This window comes from Barbus barbus (assembly GCF_936440315.1).
Source record: "Barbus barbus genome assembly, chromosome: 3".
Lineage (NCBI taxonomy): Eukaryota > Metazoa > Chordata > Actinopteri > Cypriniformes > Cyprinidae > Barbus > Barbus barbus.
In genome coordinates, this window is record NC_136731.1 from 28,059,555 (window position 1) to 28,084,194 (window position 24,640).

The following is a 24,640-nucleotide window of genomic DNA, read 5'->3' on the forward strand; positions in this document are numbered from 1 at the left end:
TAATATTAAAAGAAAAAATATTAAATTAAAATATATATATATTAAAAATATTAAAATATTAACAATTTCTCTTGTAATCTAAGTCTGTCCTCCCGAATGGCAACATCAGTAAAGATCTATCTCTATATTTTCTTAATTTATAAAGGTTTTATTGTGTCGCGTAACGACGTTTTTTTGGGGGAAGTGCAGTAGATAATAAAGTTTCTCACTTGCTGCTGTGGGAGCGGGACACCCTCCCATTAACTGCTGAATACAATTGATAAACCTCGAGTGCTTTTATTTTGAAATCACAGCCTCCTGTCGCCAGATTCACACCTCCAGCGATGACCTCTCAAAAACAGCAGGCGACTACAAACCCCCAAACACAGCAGCTGAGCTCGTCCGAAGTGAAAAGCGTTCAAATAAGAGGATCTGCGCACAGTTCAGGTAAGACACACCATCACTGTGTTGTCTGTTAAAATACCTCGGTTAAAATGTTCCTTCTTAACGCCAAACAAACGAGAAACGAGTCTTTATATTTGTGTTTTAAATCGCTCTATTTGGGATCAAGTGCATTGTATCTAACTAGAGCTCGTTTGCTCTCCCTTATATCAGCGTTTATAACAGCCAAGTATCTGTGTTATTGAGATGGTCCTGTATTATTCTGTGTGGTCCATCATTAATAACTTAGTGAAGCCGAGTCCAGATCATAGACAGATATGTAATGGCGCCAGCTTATGGTAAACAGGATCAGGCCTTCCGCATTTAAAGCGTGTTTTACTCATTAGGTGGATTCATCATGTTTGAGCCACTGTGTCGCTCAGGGGTCATGCTCTGATTTGTGTTGACAGTCCAGCAGCTGAGCTCTTTCACCACTGTGCCATGGAGTTCCCAGATCTCGGGGAGCACTGCTCAGAGAAGACCTGCAAACGTCTTGGTATGTACATTATGCAATGTCTGATTAAACACTGTCTGTCCCATATGTGACCCTGGCCCACAAAACCAGTCATATGTGTCATTTTTTTTTTTCGAAATTGAGATCTATACATCATCTGAAAGCTGAATAAATAATATTTCCATTGATGTGTGGTTTGTTAGGATCGGACAATATTTGGCTGAGATGCAACTATTTGAAAATCTGGAATCTAAGGGTGCAAAAAAATCTAAATATTGAGAAAATCACCTTTAAAGTTGTCCAAATGAAGTTCTTAGCAATGCATATTACTGATCAAAAAATAAGTTTTAATATATTTACAGTAGGAAATTTACAAAATCTTCATGGAACATGATTTTTACTTAATATCCTAATGATTTTTGGCATCAAAGAAAAATCAATATTTTTGACCCATTCAATGTATTTATGCTATTGCTACAAATATACCTCAGCGACTTATGACTGGTTTTGTGCTCCAGGGTCACACATAACAGGGCTCAAGAGCAAAGTTGGTTTTCTTTTGGCTTGGTCAGATTTGTAGTTCAGTTTTTTTACATTTTCACTGGCCTATAAAAATATTTTTTTAACAATATACTGCTGTGTAAATGTTTGCGGTCAGATTTATTTACTTTTTATGTGTTTATTTTGAAAGAAATTTATACTTTTATTCAGCCATAACAATTAAAATTGATCATAAGTGACAGTAAAGACAATATTTAAATTTCTCTTCTTTAGAACATTGAAAGAATGATGGAGGAACAAATATATCATGGTTTCCACAAAAATATTAAGCAGAGAATTGAAATCAGCATATTATGATGGATTTGAATGATGAATGATTTCTGAAGGATCATGTGACACTGGAGTAATGATGCTGAAAGCTTTGCATCACAGGAATAAATTATATTTGAAAGTATATTCAAATTTAAAAGTTAGGTTACACTTTATTTTAAGGTGTCCTTATTAGAGTGTAATTATACATTTAAGTACTGAGCAATATTAATTAACTGCATGTATGCTATAAGGTTAGGGTTAGGGTTTGGCTTAGGGTTACTTGCATGTAATTATGCATAATTTATTGTTATTATGATCGCAAGTACATCTTGTGTAAGAAGGACACCTTAAAATAAAGCGTTAGCAAAGTTAATTTAAATTCTAATAATACTTAACCACATAACTTTTTTTACTGTATTTTTTGATCAAATGAATGCAGCCGTAGTGAACAAAATATTTTTTTATGCTTTTCTTTCAAAAATATTAAACAAGTCTTACCAACCAACTTTTGAATGGTAGTGCACATTTGTATATGCCAGGACAAAATATGTCATCTACTATTTCTTTTTCCAGAACTTATTTTATAAAAACAATTATATATTAGCTTTTACCTTTGCGATAATAGTTGAAATTATAGCTATAATGTAACTCCGAGACAGATATGTAAAAAAATAAAGATAATAATGTATGGCAAACATGTTTGTCCTTTTATCAAAATAAATATACAGCACTATCCTGCTCATTACACAGCTGCCAATCAAGTAAATAATTAAATAAGAATTAATATGAAGTTTTTCTGGATGAGCAGTCAGTTATACATTGCAGCTCTGGGCATCTGCTATTTTCAGAGGTGCTGTGGTTAACCAATCAGAATCAAGGACAACATGTGATGATAACTTACAATAGACATGATGCTGAAAATTTTGTGTAAAATTCTGTTTAGTTCTGTTTAAAATAATACTTCTAAGCCTATGACCTAAGTCGCTCTCACTTTTTCCATCATTAGCCATCCTTATTGTTAAGCCCTGTACAGCCTGTGAATTATTAATGTTTGTGTATACACATTACCTCCACCTGATAACATGGTGAACGGCAAATGCATTAGGTGTGGTTTTTCCTGTTTTCTGACCTTTTTTTTTTTTTTTTTTTTTTTTTTTTTTATACAACCATTCAAACTAGTCATGGGACTAATGTGTTAACCAGGGCTGCATTTCCCAAAAGCATCGTAAGCCTAAGTTAATCGTAGCTCCATTGGTTTCAATGGGTCTACGATGTACTTAAGCTTACGATGCTTTTTGGGAAATGCGGTCCAGGTCAGTTCATTTTGCAATAGGCCTATTTGTTCAATCTGAGATTACAAATGGTTTGAAACTCTTACCCTGATTTATGTTGTTATTTCAACATTTAGTGTATAAAGATTAGTGAATAAATAATTTATAACAGCCATCAGCCACTGGAAAACCTATAGTTCACTAAGCTGTTTTTTTTTTTTAAGCTGCTGTCCTCATAGTGATTCAGCATTATAACTTGTTTATTTTTCACTGTCTTATTGCAGATTTCCTTCCAATGAAATGTGATGCCTGTGAAGACATTTTCTGCAAAGACCACATAACATATGCAAATCACAAGTGCACTTCATCATATAAGAAGGTGGGTATGATTGTGTCTAATGAATAATAATCTTGCCCTGTTGTATATATTAACCAATGCTTAAAACACACAGGTTGTGGCTGACACGTTTGTTTCCTTGTGCAGGATATCCAGGTTCCTGTATGTCCGTTGTGCAACACCCCCATTCCTATTAGAAGAGGGGAAATGCCAGATATCAAAGTTGGGGAACATATAGACAGAGACTGCAAATCTGACCCTGCTCAGAGGAAACGAAAGGTAGGCCAGCCACAAAAAGGAAGGAGAGAGAAAATGATGTCTTTGTAAAAATGAATAATGACTCCATTGTTTCTCACCCCACAGATCTTTACAAATAAATGCTCCAAGGGCGGCTGTAAGCAGAAGGAAATGATCCGTGTGACTTGTGACCAGTGCCACTTGAACTACTGTCTCAAACATAGACATCCACTCGACCATGACTGTAAGACTGACGTCAAGCCAGTTTCCAAATCAGGGTTAGTACGGTCGTTTAGGTTTCATACTGCTATGTTAAGTTTTCTGGAGGACACTAGCAGTGGTGTAAAGAGTACCTGAAAATCATAGTTGAGTAAAAGTTCAGATACCTTACAGTAAAAAATTACTCCACTACAAGTTACAAGTCACCAATTCCAAAACACCTTGAGTAAAAGTATTAGAGTATCTGATTTTAACAGTACTTAAAGGGTTACTCCACCCCAAAATGAAAATTTTGTCATTAATCATCCCCCCCCCCCATGTCGTTCCAAACCCGTAAAAGCTTTGTTTGTCTTTGGAACGCAATTTTAGATGAAAACTGGGAGGCTTGTGACTGTCTCATCGACTGCCAAGTAACTCTCACTGTCAAGGCCCAGAAAAGTATGAAAAGTTTCTGGGGGGGGTAAGTGATTAATGACAATTTTCATTTTGGGGTGAAGTAATCCTTTAAGTATTTTTAAGTACTTATTACTAAATATAGGCTCAAAGATGCACAAGTCAAAGAGACAGGCCAGTCAAAAACTGTTTAAAATTAATTAAACAATAAATAAACAATAATATCCTGTCCAGAGGAGAACTGGTCCCCCCCGACTGAGCCTGGTTTCTCCCAAGGTTTTTTTCTCCATTCTGTCACAGAGGGAGTTTTGGTTCCTTGCTACTGTCGCCTCTGCCTTGCTCAGTTGGGGACACTTGATTTCTAGCGATTATCGTCAATTTGATTTCACAGATTTACTATTTAAACTAAACCGAGCTAGACAATGACATCACTGAATTCAATAATGAAATGCCTTTAACTGAAAATTGAGTGTTTTAAACATTACTGACACTCTGTCCTCCAATTTGATACTGTTAAGTGCTTTGACACAATCTGTATCGTTAAAACATGTTGTGGAGAAGCTGGGGAAAACAGGCAGAGGCAAGGATCTATGTGCCGATATTTCATGGAAAAGCTAAAACAAACAATAAGCCAAAAACCACAGGTAAACAGACAACATTACATTCAACAACTCATGCTAAGAACTAAAGCTGTTCATAATGTGTATATATAATCTGTAATCTATATAATCTACATTGCTCTGTTCATAATGTACATACAATCCCTACATTGCATTCCTATTTTATATTCTGTATATACTCTGCTCAATACTGTATATAGCAATTCCACTGTATATTCTGTAAATCATATCTTCACTTACTCTGCACTTATATGTATATAAAACACTATATTCTTGCACTTCTGGTTAGATGCTAACTGCATTTCATTAGCTCTGTACTTGTACTCTGCATAAATGACAAAGTTGAATCTAATCTAATCTAATCTAAAGAAACACTTAGGGCTATATATATATACAAACTGACTACAAGCACCATGGGAGACAGGAAGTGACAAAAGTCCATGACAAGGCACAGAAAACGCAACAAAAACAAGAGCGAGACCTCAAAATTGCAAAAACACAAAAATCAATATCCTTCAAAAAGGTCTCTTCAGTATGACGGATAAATAAAATAATGTTAAATAAAATTAAAAAGTCAAAGTCATCTTGCACTGGATGTGCTGGTTTCGGCCTCATTGCCAGCTGCAGTCATGTCCCCATCTCCTATATAAAACACCTGTTTTGTCACCTGTTTTGTCAACAAGGTCACATAAAGTAACCTTGTTGACAAGTTTGGGTGAGTAAGGGCAAAATGCACAAGATGTAGTACTTTCAGTACCTTGTAGTTATGTGGCGATATCACATCTTTTGAAGCATAAATAAACTGCTGCAGAAAAGCTAGGTACCATGCAAAATGTAATTACAAATGTAGTGGAGTAAAGGATACAGATACTCATTCAAAAATGTAGTTAAATGGAGAGTAAAAGTTGCTAATGTCTCTGATACTCGGTAAAACTACAAAGTTTCCGAAAAGATACTTAAGTACAGTAAGTAGTTACATTTACTCAAGTACTTCACACCTCTGGACACTAGTAGAGGTGGGGTTTGTTTTGCAGGCATGCTGCTTCAATGAGAGCTCAAGCCTCCTCTTCCAGTAACGCCACGGCATCATCCACTAGAGGGAGCTCTAGGACTGCGTCTAATGGAGGAACTGGAAACACTAGACCTCAGAGCAGTAGGTAAGCACATTTTGAAAAATCCGTGCCCTCAGAAGTGTTTTAATTGTACTCTAACAGAAGTTTGGGGTCAGTATGATCTTTTATTTTCTCATCCTCACCAAGGATGTATTTATTGGATCAAAAACACAGTGAAAACTGTAATATTGTGAAATATTATTACAATTTAAAATAACTTTTATATTTTAAAATGTAATGCATTCATGTGTTGGCAAAGCTGGATTTTCAGCATCATTACTCCGCTCTTCAGTGTCACATGATCCTTCAGAAATCATTCTAATATACGGATTTGCTGCTCCAACATTTATTATTGTTAATGTTGAAAGGTTGTGCAGCTACTGATGCAACATGATACTTTTTTCATAATTCTTTGAAAATAGAAAGTTCAAACCAAAAGCATATATTTTAAATGGAAGTCTTTTGTAACATTGCAAAAATCTTTACTGTTACCGCTGATCAATTTAATGCATCATGTCATAATAAAAACATTATTTTTATTAAAAAAATCTTACTGATCCCAAACTTTTGAATTGTTGTGTGTGTACATATATATATATGTACACACACACACACATATCTATCTATCTATCTATCTATCTATCTATCTATCTATCTATCTATCTATCTATCTATCTATCAAGTGTTTTCTCAGGTACTTATTACTTTCTGTTGCTCCTCAGTGCACAAAGGATAAATACTTCTCCGATGGTGTCTCCAACTGCACAGAATGTAATTCCCCCATCAGCGTCATTTCAAGTCGGGCTGGTGCGTTGTTCATTTTGAGATAGTTTAAAGGTTGTCAGTGTATTTTGAATCAACGTATGACTACATTTAAACCATAAATTGTGTTTTATTTCACAGACGGAGGAACAGGCCCTCCAGAGAGCATTAGAACTGTCACTAGCTGAATCTGCTCGGGCAAGCCCGCCTACCCTAAGGTATTTCTGACCCCTTCTGCCCTAATAATAAACCAACAGATTTTAAAGTCATTTTTACATTTAGTATTGAAAGTGTTCCATTTTAAAAAATGTATAAAAAAAACACTTGAAAATAAAAGGCATGACATATGGTTCTTTCATTGGCTCTGGAATACCTGCATGATTGTGGCAATGTGGCTATATGCAAATACCTTTGAATATTTTTTTGCAGTAAATGTTCAACAAAAAAAGTTACTTTTTAAAATTTATTATTTTTTTTTTTTTTTACTGTAATATTGAAATCTGAAATCTAACGAATTGTGTGCATTTCAGCCCTCAGGAGCAGGAGGATCTGGCCTTAGCTCAGGCTCTCGCTGCTAGTGAAGAAGAATACAGGCGACAGCAGCAGAGACAACAGGTAGCCAGAAACCTTAGCCGTCAATAGCATGATAAGCTAACAAGACCTCATCTAGGTACTTAGCCCTGGTGGCATCTCTCTTTATGTCTAATCTTTTCAAGTGCTGGGCACTATAAAATGGTCTGTATTTTATTTTAATTTTAATTTTAAAAATGTTTTTAAGTAAATATGATTAAGTATAAACATCTGACACATTGTGGGTGAGCGGTAACATGTAGGTGTGCATCTGCAAATGCAATAACATTGCAGTATTTCCAGAGAGACTGTTAAATAAACAATTCTAAGAGAAAAACACGTTTGCCTATCAATTATAATTATTTTTGGTGCATATTACGTGCTGCTTTTTACTTAGTCTGTCAGAACATTTTAATTTTGTGGGGGTGTGCTATTGAACTGGCCTGGGTTTGCATGTCTTATAATTTCAGATGAAAGAAAAGATGATTCCAGGAGCATGCATGTGTACTTCTACTATTTTGCTGATTTACTCTTTAAAATGTGAATTTGAATAAACACTTTGCACGATATTTGTACAATTGTCATCTTTTTAATAGTGATGCACCGGGATTAATTTTAAACCAAAACACTGAAACTTAAATTTTAATTTGGTCAAAAACAAATAGTTTATTTAATAATCAAATCATTAATCATATTTATTTAATCATTAACACTTGAGTTGCAGTTAAACATTTAAATTATTTACCATATTACCAGCCAAACGTCAGTCCCTGATGTTGTAGCTGAAATGACAGCACATTAGTCGTGGACTTGATGATGGTCGTACCACCATCAGTCAGGTTTTGTCATTGTCTGTGAACGATGATTAAATACTCGATCTCTAATTGTCCTCTCAATCCACAGGGAGGAGTTTTCAAAGAGACCAGCTGCTGTCTGTCTTAATGTGAGGTGACACTGACCAACTGTAATCTGCCTCAATCTGCACACAAGCACCAGTAATGTACCAGTGAGCGGCACATGTCTAGTGGATTTCTGAGTCCAGCAAACAAAGCTTCTACTTCCCAAATCAACACATCTGATGGCTGATATGTTGTCATTGTTCTTCTGTTTTGCGTCACTGTAGTGTGCTTCTTAGATGAGCAATTGTGCCGTTTTGGCGAGTGGTGCTTCATGTAAATATTTTATATAACTATCATGTTGAGATGTCAATCAATATAGATGTCTTTTGAAATAAATTATTTTAAAGTGTTTAATTCTGTCCTGCCTTATTGATCACACCTCTAACCGGAGCTCTCAACAGCACACACTTATTATTCATTACATTTCAGAAGTGACTATTGTACATAAACGCTGTGTAAAGTGTAAAGATAAGGTTTGGGATATTTTTGCACACTATTACATTAATAACTTTTTATTTTTGTTTAGAAAACAGTATGAGTTTACAACAAACTCAATGACCACCAAATCATTTTTGGAAAGCATAGATCAGTCAGTAGGACCAGATCTAGTAAATGATTAATGTTTCCTCACGGTTATTGTGCTCTCCAAACATTAAACATAAAATAATAGACTAAGTTTCTTTGTTAAAATCTAGGTAATCACATCCATTATGAAGCTAAAGTGTTCACATGATGTAAGCGATGCATTAACACTGAAACGCTAAGTGCTATAGCACGTCAGAGCTCCGTGCCTCTTCATTCAGGGTCATTTAATAAATTACACCAGACCTCACTTACAGAGAGACAATTACAGATAATTACACTAATTCATATTCCAATCTTTTTTTTAATGGTGATTTAATTTTTGAGCATCATTAAAGACATCCCTATATTTCTGGTAAACACACTGGAACCCTCATGCCACCACATGTTTACAGGAGTGAAAGAGGTAGTTTTGGGACTGCTTTGAGACAGATTGATGATGGTGATGTTGGGGAGATCACAGGCGCAGGGTGAACTATCCCTTTCAGGGCATCTACACTTGGCAGGTCTGGTTCAATTAAAAAACAAACTCTGGTACATATGCTCTGTTAGTGCGGTTTGTTTGAATAAGAATGAACACTGCCATCCAAACCTTGGTGCACAACAAACATGTGAATTTTATTTGATTCTCTAAAGAATTTTAAGACAGAAATGTATTTGCATTCCTTTATTGACACTACATTTATTTACTTACAAATAGAACCAAAGGGGATTTTACAGAAGTAGCCTTTCACAGAAATAGCCTTTTGTCCCCTAGTTCCCTGAAAAACTACATACTAGTGTTGCTGCAGGGAATCCAGAATTAAATATGCTGATTTGAAGGACCCAAATCAGTGGCATAATATTGTACAGGCCTCCATCCACAACTTATTAACATAAAAACATGAAAACATAACGCTGTGCAGCATTTTGTGCAAGGCATCTTTTCACAATCTATGAGAGGTTCAAAGTTCCTGTCTATCTTTTAAATGAACTATCCTTCAAGGGATTTCACCAAACAACTCTGTTCAGTCTGTTTATATATTCTTAAACGTTTATATATTCTTAAACGCTTAAATTTGCTTAATACACCTCAACTTGGATAAATTAATTATCAACCTCAAGCTCTGGCAAAGACCCCTAGTCTGAGCTGTGTTAACTGAAAGAAACTTGCACTGACTGATCTTAAAATATATCAGTGCCTTTGTTTTGTCTCAAGAGGCAGTGAGCCATCAGCAGATCAGGGAGCAGGAACAGTAATTAAATTTCTAACAAGAGAAGTAATTCCTAGGTTTGGGATACCGTCAGAAATAAGTTCAGATAATGGGTCGGCATTCATACAAAAAACTGTAAAACAAGTATTGCAACAATTAAGAATAAAGCAGAGACTAGGGTGCATTTACCATCCACAATCACAAGGGAGTGTCGAACAGCTTAATGGAACTATCAAGGCCAAAATTAACAAAATATGTGAAAGTACTAAACTTAACTGCATTGATGCATTACCTCTTGCATTAATGAGTTATCGCATGCAAACTAACAGAAACACGCACTTAACACCGCATGAAATGCTTACGGGTCGACCCATGCCTGTGCCTTATTGTAGAGGTCCCTACAAAGGACCGCCTCTAGAGCAATTACAAATGGAACTTCGCTCGTATATGAGGAAATTAACTGCCATACATAAAGCTATCTATTTACAGGAAAAAAGAAAAGAGCCCAGAGAGGAACCAGAGACGTCATCGCCAGTTGTTCCGGGTGACCAAGTATATTTGAGGGTATTCAAAATGGAATGAGCCCAGGAGAGAAGGACCCTACAAAGTGGTGAGAGCTACTCCAACAGCAAGTGGACGGAAGCACAACCTGGTATCCTCTAAACCACTGTACAAGAGTTCCTAAGAATAGGACGGAAAGAGAAAGAAACAGACAAGCAGACGATTCGGGAGAAAGGGACAAGGAGAAACCAGAGGCACAAGATGAAGCGCAAACTGAAGAAAACTCCAAAAAAGATTCACAAGGAGCGAACATCCTCCTGTCAGGGGAACAGGAGAGGAGAGAGAATAAATCTGACAACATATCTGAAGACCATCATATGGCTAATGCTCCTAATAATGCAAGTCCAAACTCAACCAACAGAAAGCAACCTGACTTCCCTTTAATTAACTTTTCAACGTTTGAACAACAGTGATAATGATATCAACTCAACAGTACCAATGACAATCAAATATCGTAGAAACATTGAACATGATATTCAAGGTGGAGAAGAAATTAGTCAAAATGATGAATTGTGGGACACAGCCCAAAATAATGAGTGGTACAGATGGGCAACCTTTACTGCTAGAGAAACAGGGAAAGAAAATTGCTTGCTGTGCTCCAAATCTCCATTAAACAAAGTGATAGCCATACCAAATCCATATGATTATCAAATATGTGCAGAATTTGGGAGAAACTTTTGTCATTTAACCGATTTTACCAGACCATATTGTTTAGCTGAATGTTTAGGGTTGTTGGGAAATTCCAAATTAACAGATTATTTTGTTAGACCACTCTGGGGATCTTGGTGTCAGTATTCAGATGCCAGCCAAGACATGAATATTGAAAAACAGAAGGTAGAGATTCCTAAATGGTATAGCATTGATTATAAACAAGAATATGAATGTTTTCATAAACCCAAAGGAAAACAAGATATGGGCAGGTTCAAAGGAAAATGTGCTGTTAGTTGGTATATAGATAAGAAAAATACTTGGAAATCAGGAATTCCTTCTAGAGCTCCAGAACTTTTAGCATTCAGAACAAATAAAGGAAGTAAAATAATACCAGAACAATTTAAAAATCAAACTATAGCTTTACCTTCTATAGAAATTTATGAAGACCAATCATTAATAATAGCAGATTTCTTTTGGATCTGTGGAGGTGAGCTATTATTGCCTTCTTTACAAATTGGATGGAAAGGTATATGCGTAAGAGTAAGATTACTTCAAGAAATTAACATGGCCCAATGGGGAACATAACAAAGCATGAACAAAGAAGACAACAGAATAAGAAGAGGTTATGAGCCAGACCCCAAAGTATATTTAGACTCAATTGGACAACCGCGAGGCATTCCCAATGAATTTAAGGCAAGAGATGAAATAAAAGTTTTTTTTAAAGGTTTTGAGTCAATATTTGTTTGGATCACACCAAACAAAAATGCAGAATGGATTAATTATATTTATTATAATCAACAAAGATTTATCAATTATACGGATGACGCATTAACCTTATTAGGAGACCAAGTGCACGCAACAAGTAGAATGACATGGCAAAACAGACAAGCTCTCAATTGGCTTTTAGCAGACAAAGGAGGAGTTTGTGTAATGTTTGGAGATCAATCTTGTACTTTTATACCAAACAATACTGCACCCGGGGGGGGGCTTTTACTGACGTTATGATTAAAATAAAAAAAATAAGAGCTGAAGTTACAGCAAATGCCAGAAGAGACAAACAAATTTGGGATTGGTTTGATCTGAAATTTGGAGCATGGGGAGCATGGTTTGCTAAACTGGGAATGTTTTTAGGAGTTGCCATATTAATAGGAGGATTATTATTTTGCTGTGTATTACCCGTATTAAGAACATTAATCGTTAATGCTACAGTTAAGCAAATGGAAGTGATAAAAGTCCCAAATAATAGACAAATGATTACAGAAAAGAACCTGGATGAATATTATGAAGGATGGCTAAACAAGCTAAACTTAAATGAGCAAACTTTGGATGAAAGTTCCAGTGACTCTGATGAAGATGAAAAAGAGGTATAAAGATGAACCATACCCTGGGTGTAAGTGCTAGCCTAACCTCTGCCCAAGGGTGGCCCTCTACAATGTGCAAAGTGTCTGGGCTGAAGATCAACTATGTTATTTTTGTGATGTTACTATGTTAATGTTTTGATGTTTAATTCTATTTTCTTTTATACATAACTATGATAATCATAGGCAAGTGCTGAACCAATTACACGCTCATGCTTACAACATTGTTTTGCATTAGATAAGGGGTTACGGAGGTGGGATCTTTTACTCCTTCCTAGACAAGTGGGGGGGGGGGGGGGGGAGTTTGGTCCCATTACTCCAACAGAATGCTGTTACATAATCTAGTCAGTGGTGGTAAAACTATGTGACTTAATTTAGTCACTAGGTAGTGATAACTGATAGAACTGGGTTATGAAACTGCACTCTGGGTAGACAAGTAAAGGTGAGTCTTAGTAAGTCTCAAAGGGGGGGATGAAGTAGATTTTTTTTAGTCAAAAGGTGAATTAATCAAGTATAATTAATGTGAATTTATCCATTTATATATCAAGTTATTCTTCCATTATAATCATGTGCATGTGTGTGTTGGAGGCAGGCACGGATGAAATGTGCAGAATGTGGAAGGGGGCCTCTTTCGTTACTATAACACGTATAGCTTCTCCCTAGAGAGAGACTAAATTGTATATATAAGGTAAGCACGGCCTAAAAAGGTAAAACGTGTGTTTGAAATGTATTGAACACGCCTAGAGAAAAGACTATTTGAAGAGATGACAGAAAATATTCTATAGGACTTTTCTGCAAAAGACTTCTCGGCTTTATTTTCTTGTTATAATAAAGTATTTTTTCTGGCATCAAAATCCCAAGACTTTGAGAATGATTCTTCATAGAAAAGGCGGAAGCCACCACAAACGCTAGTGTATATACTTCATAAAAAAAGGCAGATGAAATGAGTAAAACAGTCAAATCAGGGATTTTCATCTTAAACTTAAAGTTCAAGGTATGGCCATTTTTGGTTATGATTCACAGCAGCCGTGTAAGAAGAAAGATGAGCAGGAGACACTAAGTTTAAAAACACTGCAGAAAAAATAATGAACATTGAAGGTTTTCTGTGCTGCTGCAGATGAAACGTAACAGACATGCAGGCAACCAACAGAATGAAATTGGCACAAAACAAAACGAAACTCATCAGGGAGCAGATGAGGGAAATTAACTAATCAAGAGCTAACAAGTGTGTGAGACTTGCAATTACAACATTTTCAGAATCCTGACATGAAGTTCCTTTAATGAAACTTAAGGAAACTTACATTTTCAAAGAATTACTAAAGACTAAAGAACAAAAAAAGCACAATGGAAATGTGATAAGAAAAGGGTTCTTTGCTGAGCATAGTGCTGCAGAGAACCATTGTTGAAATTTTTTTTTTTTAGGTTTTATTGTGGGTAGAGTTACATCTGCCACAATATTAAAACCACCTGCCTAATATTGTGTCTGTCCACTTTGTGCTGCAAAAACAGCTCTAAAGCATTGAGGCATAGATGCCACAAGGCCTCTGAACATGTCCTGCAAGTTGCATGGATTGGATTTTGGACCAGAACATCCCACAGAATCTCAGTTGGATTGAGATTTGGGGAATTAGGAGAATTAAACTTGAACTCCATTGTCATCTGCAGCAATCACATGTTCTACAAATGTCGGTGGTACAGTACATGTCACAGTAACCTCCACATGAATGCCTGAACCCATGGTTTCCCAGAAGATCAATGCCCAGAACGTAACACTTCCTCCACTGGCCTGCTTTCCTCCCAATAAGAATCCTGCTGCCATCTCTCCCTGGAATAAACAAAGCACACTCATTCATCCACCAGATCTAAAAGCAAAAGTGATTAATCAGATCAGGCAACCTTCTTCCATTGCTCCATGGTCCAGTTCTGACGCTCACATGCCCATTGTAGGTGCTTTCAGGGGTAGACAGCAGTCATCATTGGTTAAAAAGCCCCCAAAACAGCAAACTATGAAACTGTGTGCTGTGACACTTTTCTATCATTGCCAATTTTTCAGCAGTTTGAACTACAGTAGCTCTTTTGTGTAATCGGACCAGAGTGCATCAGTGAGCCTTAAGCGCTCATAATCCTGACACCAGTTCACCGGTTCTCCTTCTTTGCACCACTACCAACCGTTGCATACCGAGAAAACCAAATTTGCCGTTTTGGAAATGCTCTGACCCAGTCGTCTATCATCACAATTTGGTCAAAGTCACTCAGATGTTTTCACTTGCCATTTTTCCTGTTTCCGACACATGAAATAAAAAAAAAACTGACAGTTCACTTGCTGCCTAATAGATTCCACCCCTTGACAGGTGCCACTGTAACAATATAATTATTGTTATTCACTTAGTGTTCAGCTTAGCAGTTATGGGCTTATCTGTTAATGCAAACGTTGTATGTTCAAACCCCAAATGGGGTACCAGATCATCTAACATCAGATTTAAACAGTGTACTGTTATCAGTGTACTGCAACTTGCATGGCAAAAAATAAATAAAAAGTAATATGAAATAAAATATGTGTGGGGGAAAAAAGAGGCATTTTCTACCATTTTCTTGTCACAGAAAAATAACTCACTTTTTAGAAGTGACAATGCTTTAGTTTCTCTAACAAAACCAGAAACTGTTGCTTTGTATTCAGCCTTCCTCCACTGATTACAGTACTCAGTGAGACAGGTCACTGTTTACACTGAGGAGCTGTGGAGTTTAAAGAGAGCCTCCGTTTCCCCTGGTTTAATGAGAGGGAGGGCAAGGGCCAGTGTACATAGCTTCACCCTGCCTCACTGCTCCATTATTATTCTGGTGATGAGCCCATAGCTCTCCAAAAGAAAACGCTGTGTGGGCAGCCTGCATTGTCAGTTTTGATGTCACTGATATTAATATTTTACCATTGTCTGAATTCCCAACAGAACCTATAACGGAAATAGTTGTGAAATCTGGAGCAAAATGAGGTGAATTCGTGATAACATATCTATTGTTTGTAGCAAAGTGAGTACACGTTCATGTTTCAGTTTCAGTTTCATGCCATTGTTCTTGATGAAATCCTTATGGGAAGGCAGCTGTCTCTTTAGAGCAGATACTGCTAGAAAGTACTGTTCTTTTTTGAAGTGACCTCTCAGAAGGAGGTGAAACCTACTGGAGAAAATATTCAGTGAGTCATGAAGTCCTGAGGGATGTCAAGGATGCACTGTATGAAGTGTAGTCTTTGTTGAGGTTTTCTTTTCTTCCCTCAAATGGTTTTTACATTGGACATGAAGTGTCAATTTGTTTAGCCCGTAAATCACTACAATGCATATTGTTGAGGAAAATGTGCAATTGTCCTGTTGCAAGTATGCCATTTCCTTTTATGTAATACTTTTCTATTATAACCGCACATGTTGTTGTATTTGTTTTATTAAGAAAGTGGTTTATTGAGAAAGGTGTAGGAAATTCAGCACCACAAAACAATATGTATTTTAGAATTTGCACAAAACCATGATCATTCGTTCTGCAAGTTCTTCTATTATCTGTAGTTAATATAGTTTTGAAAATGCAAGACTATCTCATAGTGCAAAATATGAAGGAACAGGCAATAATGTGCTGTTATTTTCTACTCCTACTGTGGTTAAAAACTTTTTAACCACAACACACTAAGCACAACTGTACTTAGCCTAATTGCTAATTGTTAGCCATAACGAAACGTGATTGTAATTCGGTGACGTGTTTAACAAGAATTAGCTTTAGGATTCTCGGTATGCACACATAGTTTCTGAAGGCATATGCATATTTAATTTATTGCTAACACACATTGCTACATAAAAAACAAACTGAAATACCAAAAGTCTGAAGGTTATTTTATAATTTTCTATTCATATAATTTTTTAAATATTTTTTTCTATTTTTTAATATTTTGATGAATCCAATTATTATGAATTTCTGTGTCTAACTTCATAATTTTTAGCAATATTATTTCTGCAACAAAAAGACAACTTCTATCACAAAATCATTAAGCCATGTTCTCCATACACATCAGTATTATTGTAGTATAATTGATATAGTTTTTGTTAATATAAAGAATTATATTTTATATTTTCTGTGTTCATTTTAATTTCCGTTAAAGTTTTAGCAATTTGGTTCTGTTTTAGTCATTTTATCTATTTATTTTAAATATAACTATACAGATTTTATTACATTTTAATCATTTTTTTATATTATTATTATTATTATTTTAACTTAGACTAAGCAAAAATTAGAAATGTTTCCTTGGCAACTAAATTGAGATTAAATAAGTCTAAGTTTGTTTTTTGTTTTTTACATATATATTTTAACTCACACAGTAATATTTATTTAATTTCAAGTAATACTTTTTATGGCTTTAGTATTACTTTCTGCTGATTATTACTGCTAAGTATTACTGATACCTATTCACACAACCTAAATTTGTGGATCTCAATCAGGTGTGAAAGGAGATGCTACACACTAGAGTCTGAATCACAGCATTAAAAAACAGGATTCAGAACAGTTCTTCCCCCAGGCAATATGCATTATAAACAAAGAAAATAAGTACCGTACCTCATACATACAGATTTTTTCCATGCATTAATGCATTCCACTTTGTTCATATTGTGCACACTCTTCTGCTGTTTTCACTATGATCTTTCTTTTAATTATTATACATTGATGATTTTTTCACATTATTTCAATCCCACAAGTTATATGTTTCATTATATACATATTATATACATTATATACATTATATTTCATTTGGGGGCAGTCGTGGCCTAATGGATAGAGAGTTGGACTTGTAACCCGAAGGTTGCGGGTTCTAGTCTCAGGTCCGGCAGGGATTGTAGGTGGGGGAGTGAATAACCAACACTCTCTCCACCCTCAATACCACGACTGAGGTGAGACCCTTGAGCAAGGCACCGAACCCCCAACTGCTCCCCGGGCGCTGCAGCAATGGCTGCCCACTGCTCCGGGTGTATGTTCACTACTGTGTGTACACTTGGATGGGTTAAATGCAGAGCACAAATTCCAAGTATGGGTCACCATACTTGGCCACACACCACTTCCCCTTCCCCCCCTTCCCCCTTATGATATCCTGAAGGCTTTGCCTGGCCTCTAGCACAGCTTGCACAATATCAATTTTATGCATCTGTCAATGCTTTGTTTACATAATGTTCTGCTCGCTACATTACTGCCTGCATTTTCTCCCACACATTTACTGCTATTTGTTCAACAAACAGCCTGTTGTTGTTGTTGTAGTCTATAACATGAGAGCATCCCAATTCACACACAGCCACACATGGCAAATAAATAATCTTCAATTTCGATATCACACTTTCAGTCAATGAACATCCTGTGAAACCAATCTGACCCGATGGCACATCTGTTAGGTGTGTCTGAAATGACACTCAGCCTAGTGTTTTTGTGCAAGCTTCAAGCCCTCTTGAGCTGTGTGATTTTTTTCACAATGACGCACATACTTTGAATCACTGTGCGGAGGAATAATGCACAGTTGCTCTGTATGAGCATATTCACCCAGCCCATGCACACTGACACACATTTTTGTCAGGTATTTTCAAGCATCAAATGACATATTGTTATTGTTTGTGTGTCAGATTGATCTCACAATAACAAAAATAAAGGCTAGTGACAACAGTAATGCTCAAAAACTGAATTATAATGAAGCTGTGTCACGATAATCTCTCTCATTAGCTCACTGATGGAGACGACAAAAGATAAAAGTCAGACATTTCAAACACACAAAAAAACTATGATTAAAAGCCTAAAATGTGAAGTAGACTCAAATAATTTGGTGTTATTGTAGATTAGAATTGTGCTTTTGTATCATTAGTGTGCATGAGGCATGATTGTTTGCTCTTTTGCATTGCATAAATGATGGTATTGATTGTATTTAACAAGGGACAGGACATATAAATGATGGTTTAGTGAGAATGATTAAGCTTGTTGGCCATAGTCATGATCATATTCTACAGTTATTATGCAATCAATGTGTTTGCTACATACTGACAGGTCTTGCGGTCCAGATAAATAGCGGTTTAGAGATGCTTTAAGACATGTAAAAATGACAGGATGTAAAGGAGTTTATTGCACGACATTTTCAGAATATTGTCTCACTACATCTGAAGAGCTGGAGAAAGGGAGCTGTCTGTCGATTTCTCACCTCTGAACCCATGACAGCAGTCCAGTGATGAGACGACACAAGGACATGCTGCCTAATTAAGCCAGTCATTTACTGACTCAAGGCAATGAATGGGGTCTATTTTCTGCAAGTTCGAAATGTCACTATCATTATCTCTGTCGTTATAAGCCACAAAGCAGTACAAGAAGCAGATAAAGGTAGTGCATTTGTTAAAAAAATCTTGAGTGTGTGTGTGTGTGTGTGTGTGTGTGTGTGTGTGTGTGTGTGGGTGTGTGTGTGTGTGTGAAGAGAGGAGCTTTGATTTCCTGATCATCACAGGGATGCATCAGTAATGGTCACGTATTAGAACAGTTTGTTTGAACAGTCAGTTTTGTTTGTTTGTACACAGTAGCCAACATGAATAGATACTTAAAGAGGAAGCAAAGAGTGATATCCACTGTCACTGACTGAAACACTGTTAAATTATACTATAAATATATAATAATAGATTCTCAAGCACTACATTGTTGTCTGACACGTGAGCAGAAAGTCTACTTACTGAAAACCATCGGTTACCAAATTGTGGATTGAAGCGTGTGAATTAGGGGCCAATCAGACAGAATGTGTTCTTGACGTTTAAAAATGTGTGACGCAATGCTGAGAAATGGAAAAGGACAAAGGGCCTTGAAGCGCATTTTTAAACCTTGAAGAATCAGAAAAGCAGTGAGATGTAATGCAACAGTCAAAAACATCCATCAAATGCATGTTTACAAAGAAAACAATGAAAAGGCAGTGCAGCAGAACAAAAAAAAAAATCTGTTTTGTGAATTGGTCACAAAGATGTGATCACAAGAAAGACAATCTGACTAAAACAGGCAGATTGTGCTGGAGTTTCTGATGGATTTAGTGCTTGATACATTACATCATGTTTACCCACTGAACGCTTCGCAGTTGTTATGTTAAATATTGCAGTTTGGATTAATGTTTCATTTGAACAGGCTGGCTGGGTTTAAATGTTTATTAAAATTATACCTTGATAAACAATTTATCTTAGCAGTGTTAAAAAATGTATCAATTTAGCAGTGTTTCCTTGCACTGCTTAAGCAGCGACGCTACTCAAGAGATTCACAATGTATTCAGAAAAAATAACAGAGAGCACCTCCTATAGTTTAATTCATGAACAAATAACTTTTTTGACTTAGAAGTGTGTTGTTCACAGTGACTTACAAGAATCCATCTGTCAAATCATTCACTGAATGAAGTGAATCTGACAGAACAGCTAATGAATCAACATTTGACTCACTGACAGACCTGCAAGATCCAGGCTGTACCACTGAGAAAGTGGTACAACAAAAATGATAAATAGGCAGCTAATGTAATACTATGACAAGGGGGGTGGGGGGGGGGGGGTTTGATTAAAAGAAAAAAATGCATTCCTCCCTCATATTTCACCCTAAAAAGATTTCTCTAGTTCTTAGGATGAAAAAATTGGGAAATTGTAAACCAACTACCAAACTTACATTGGCGCTCTCTGTGAGAGTTGAGCATCCTGTAGAAAAACACAACCAAACAAAACCTCTGAAATTCTATATCAGGCAGGTGATTTACAGCTATGCTGCGTTATGTTTGGTTTCTTTAAAGCATTTACCTGTCGGTTTAATACAACTATTCTATGTGCAAAATGTGTTTGTGTTTTCAGAAACTGTATTGGACTGTAATTGCAAGACAGCCAGATTGGAAACAGCACTCTTCATACATGATATTTGCATGCTTGATATTCTGTTGTAGTGATGAATATTTCAACCATCTGGCTGATCGACATTTTGTCACATCTCCTCCCACACTATCCACCCTTTTAAGAATAACTAAATGACATGATTAAGCAAATAAACTATGCTAAAATCCAGTGCACAGTGTCAGATGAGATCTTGAAGTTGATCTATTTTAAGTTTAAAACTGATTCAGTGCTTGTGAAGCGCGCACAGGGCCAGATTAACACTTTGTTGTACCCTGGGCAACAATATTCAAGGGCCCCATCATCACGACCTCATATTTTTTTAGTGACAGATGCTATTTACACTAAGTGCAAATAGCAATGGATTCTATTTACACTAAGTGCAAATAGCAATAGATGCTGTTTACACCAAGTGAAAATAGCAGTATTTTTTAACGATATGCTATTTACATTAAGTGCAAATAGCTATAGATTCTATTTAAACTGTTAAAATAGCAATATTTTCTGCTATTTATACTTCTTATTGCAAATAGTGGCAATTATCTGCACCTCAGTATTGTAGTACATTATAAAACAGTACGCAATAATAATGTACTTAGTGTAAATTATAATTTTAATTCAAATTTATTAAATGGATGCCACCTTATTGGGACAATAAAGCCCTCCCTACACCTACCCGATACTTTATTTTCAACTTTTTGATTATTTCCTTAATTTTTATTGAAAATAAATGCCTTTCTGATGCGATATGAGATTTGAAAAGGGAGAAAAAAATGTTTGGCAAAAGGTGGGATCGAACTCGGGTCGCTCGCGTCAAAAAGCATGCGCCTTACTATCTACACCACTGAAACTGACGTTAAATTCGCTTCTTTTTTTTAATGTTGACTAACCCAATCACACGTTAGTGGGCGGAGTTAATGTAAATAGACACTCCGAAAAAGGCATAGATAAGAAACCACTTTCAAACCATTGTTTATTTAACAACACTTATTCCCAATAGAAATGTATGGAATTGATAGAGCTATCACAGAAGACAAGGCAATCAAGTTATTAGTTATTATCCGGGCTGTAAACGTTATCCTCGTCGTTGACGGAAGCTGACTTAACAGAACTGTCGGCAACATTAACAGGAGTGAAGAAATTACCTATTTTAGGTATATACTTTCAATTTTCTGCGTTTTTGATGTCCTTTTCCTTTTTTTAATTTTCGCTTCGCGCTCCCACTTAGCGTCTCCATTGTGTCTGATTTTTTTTTCTGTTGTAGCACCGCCTGACGTCACGTAACGCGCTCGGCGTAACCTTTGACCCACCTCATGCGGACTGACCAATGAGGAGAGGGTCTTTCACTCGAGGTCCTCTCTTCATTGGTCAGTCCGCATGAGACTGCCTCTCAACCGCTCTCAACTCAAGTTTAAAGCCATAGGCAGCGCAGCATATCTCTGTGCAGCGCAAAAGCCCGGGTGGACAGTTTGTTAAATATAAAGCGGGAGATTACAGATACAGTATTTTGCTCGTGCCCTTGCTGTCCTGGGCCCTTTAGATGTCGTGGGCCCCTGGGCAATTGCCCAGTTGCCCGTATGGTTAATCCGGGCTTGAGCGCGCATGGTTTCTTTGTCCACCCAATGCATTTATTCTGCTATAACCGGCGGTCATTATGGTAATGGTTTTGGCAGAATAAACGGGATGAATAATGCAAAAAAAAGGTGATGATTCAAAATATGAAACATTATTATCAATATTCAATAGCAAAGAGTCATGAATATGAACTATAGGAATAAGGGTCTTGATCTTCTGGGCTGCACTGACAAATGTTCTTTTGAAAAAAGAAAATCTGTACTTCACATACTTGCAAACCAGTTTAAACAAATGTGATAGATTACTCAGAATCAAGAAAACAGCAGAAATGAAGATGGTCACGTTTATGTACACCATATAGGGAAAACTGCATATGCTTATAAAGAAATGTGTGACAATCACACTCAGTGACACTGCTTTTTTTGAAACCATTTGAGATCATTTTAGGATAATTTCTGAACTACACAGAGACTCACACTAGTTGGCCCAGATTTTGCTGCTTGTGTTGCCATGACGACAAAGGAGAATTCTCAGAATGTGCTATGAATTTCATTTCATTGTGCTGTGTTTAAATATTTAAAATTTGGAAATGTGGACGGACAAGATGTATGGATCACAACAAAGTCAGAAACGTGCCATGTATATTCCCAATAGTTTTCAGCTCTTCAGCAACTGAGGAAACTGTGCTGAAATGACTAGAGTTTACCTAAACTTGACTTACACCTCAGAGCCTTTAAAATCTCTTAGGCTGCAGTCTGAGGCGGGTGGACATTCATACCGAGGCCAACAGATATCAGTAATGGAGTGTGTTAATAATCCAAATGCTGTATTTTTTATTTTTTTGGAAGCTATTTTGCACTACAGAAGTAGCATTTATATGCATTTACAGAGACTGTTTAATGCAGCTCAGAGGAGGTATGAATGCATTTACACTGCAGTTACGACTGCATAAATAATGTTATGAGATTCATGTTTTAAATATAACACTTTAAATACAGAACTATGAAATTAAATAATAATGTCTGCCACCTATTAAATAAATACTGGCTGCCACCTGTCTGTAGACAGTCTTACAAATCAAACTTTACGTTATTAAAAGTATGTTCTCAAATACCAGTCCTAGATCCGCAATATTGCTTTCTCTAGAGAAAATGTTGTCTCTTCTAAGAGAAATCACCATTTACAGGTGAAAACAATTCTAAACAAATATGTTGGTGGATTTTGTGAGAGAACAACAGGAGATTAACCTTTTCACTGGAGGAAGCGTTATTATGGATTATGGAGTTATATTTTGGCCAGAAGTAATGGATTAAAGTTAAAATGCCTTGATGATGGATTTTTTTTTTTACAGCTTTTCATTAATGGATTAATTGATTAGATTAATCTAATCCTACAGGCAGAAATTTAAATCTGCAAAACCTGTATTAAGATCTGTTAAAAGATGGACTAATGAAACAGAGCGGGATCTACAAGCCTGTTTCTCTCTCACTGATTGGTCTGTTTTTGAAGCTGCTGCCACCGATCTGGACGAGCTCACAGAGACTGTGACATCTTATATCAGTTTCTGTGAGGATATGTGCATTCCTAACAGGACTCATCTAATCTACAACAATGACAAACCATGGTTCACTGCAAAACTCAGACAGCTCCGTCAGGCCAAAGAAGATGCTCACAGAAATGGGGATAAAGTCTTGTACAAACAGGCCAAATACACACTGGAAAAGGAGATCAGTGGCAAAGAGGAATTATTCTGACAAGCTCAGGAAAAAATTATCTTCCAGTGATCCTGCTTCAGTGTGGATAGGAATGAAGGATATCACCAGTTACAAGTCACCATCCCCCAGCACTCTGGAGAATCAACACCTGGCAGACGACTTGAACGAGTTCTTTTGTCGTTTTGAACGATCACCCCACACCCGCTCTGAACACCTCTCCACACAACCATTCACACCTCCAGCAACCCCTCTCTCCCCCACACCTACGATTCAAAACAGCGAAGATGATGTGTGCCAGGTCTTCAGGAAGAACAAAAGAAGGAAAGCACCAGGCCCAGACGGTGTGTCACAAGCCTGCCTAAAAACCTGTGCTGGCCCCCCATCTTCACACAGATCTTCAACAGATCACTGGAGCTGTGTGAAGTCCCCTCATGCTTCAAACGCTCCACCATCATCCCCGTCTCAAAGAAACCAAAAATTACTGGACTTAATGACTACAGACCTGTGGCTCTAACGTCTGTAGCCATGAAATTATTTGAAAGACTGGTTTTGGCTTATCTGAAGGACATCACTGGACCCCCTGCAGTTCGCCTACAGAGCAAACACGTCTGTGGATGATGCAGTTAACATGGGACTGCACTTCACCCTGCAGCATCTGGACAGACCAGGGACTTATGTGAGTATCCTGTTTGTGGACTTCAGCTCCGCTTTTAACACCATTATCACGGAAACCCTTCAGAATAAACTAACCCAGCTCTCCTTTCCCACCTCCGTCTGCCAGTGGATCAACAGCTTCCTGATAGACAGACAGCAGTTAGTAAAGCTTGGTAAATTCACATCCAGCACTCGAACCATCAGCACTGGAGCTCCTCAGGGCTGCGTACTCTCCCCACTGCTCTTCTCCCTCTACACCAACGACTGCACATCTAAAGACCCCTCTGTCAAGCTCCTGAAGTTTGCAGACGACACCACACTGATCGGCCTCATCCAGCACGGTGACGAG

At 36.9% G+C, this 24,640-nt stretch overlaps 1 protein-coding gene across 4 annotated transcripts; it reads left to right on the top strand.

Moving 5' to 3' along the window:
* Positions 1 to 326: 326 nt before the first annotated feature.
* LOC306851306 (AN1-type zinc finger protein 2A-like) lies at positions 327 to 8,459 on the top strand. 4 transcript variants are annotated; one of them, XM_079387463.1, is made up of 10 exons: positions 327 to 426; positions 831 to 916; positions 3,243 to 3,337; positions 3,443 to 3,574; positions 3,659 to 3,810; positions 5,799 to 5,921; positions 6,599 to 6,683; positions 6,780 to 6,856; positions 7,169 to 7,253; positions 8,112 to 8,459. In XM_079387463.1, the coding sequence occupies exons 2-10, from the start codon at positions 862 to 864 to the stop codon at positions 8,148 to 8,150; spliced, it is 843 nt and encodes a 280-aa protein (XP_079243589.1). In that variant the 5' UTR covers positions 327 to 426; positions 831 to 861; the 3' UTR covers positions 8,151 to 8,459. The 4 variants fall into 4 exon arrangements, with proteins under 4 accessions (XP_079243589.1, XP_079243591.1, XP_079243590.1 ...); XM_079387465.1 differs by having other exon boundaries at positions 7,169 to 7,308; positions 8,112 to 8,458; XM_079387464.1 differs by having other exon boundaries at positions 336 to 426; positions 768 to 916.
* Positions 8,460 to 24,640: the final 16,181 nt, after the last annotated feature.

What these genes read in the sequence shown, in the direction of transcription:
- LOC306851306 (XM_079387463.1), top strand. Translation starts at nt 862, where the DNA reads ATGGAGTTCCCAGATCTCGGGGAGCACTGCTCAGAGAAGACCTGCAAA. An exon ending in GCACTTCATCATATAAGAAG is followed by an intron (nt 3,338 to 3,442) that starts GTGGGTATGATT and finishes TTCCTTGTGCAG; the next exon opens with GATATCCAGGTTCCTGTATG. An exon ending in AAGCCAGTTTCCAAATCAGG is followed by an intron (nt 3,811 to 5,798) that starts GTTAGTACGGTC and finishes TTTGTTTTGCAG; the next exon opens with GCATGCTGCTTCAATGAGAG.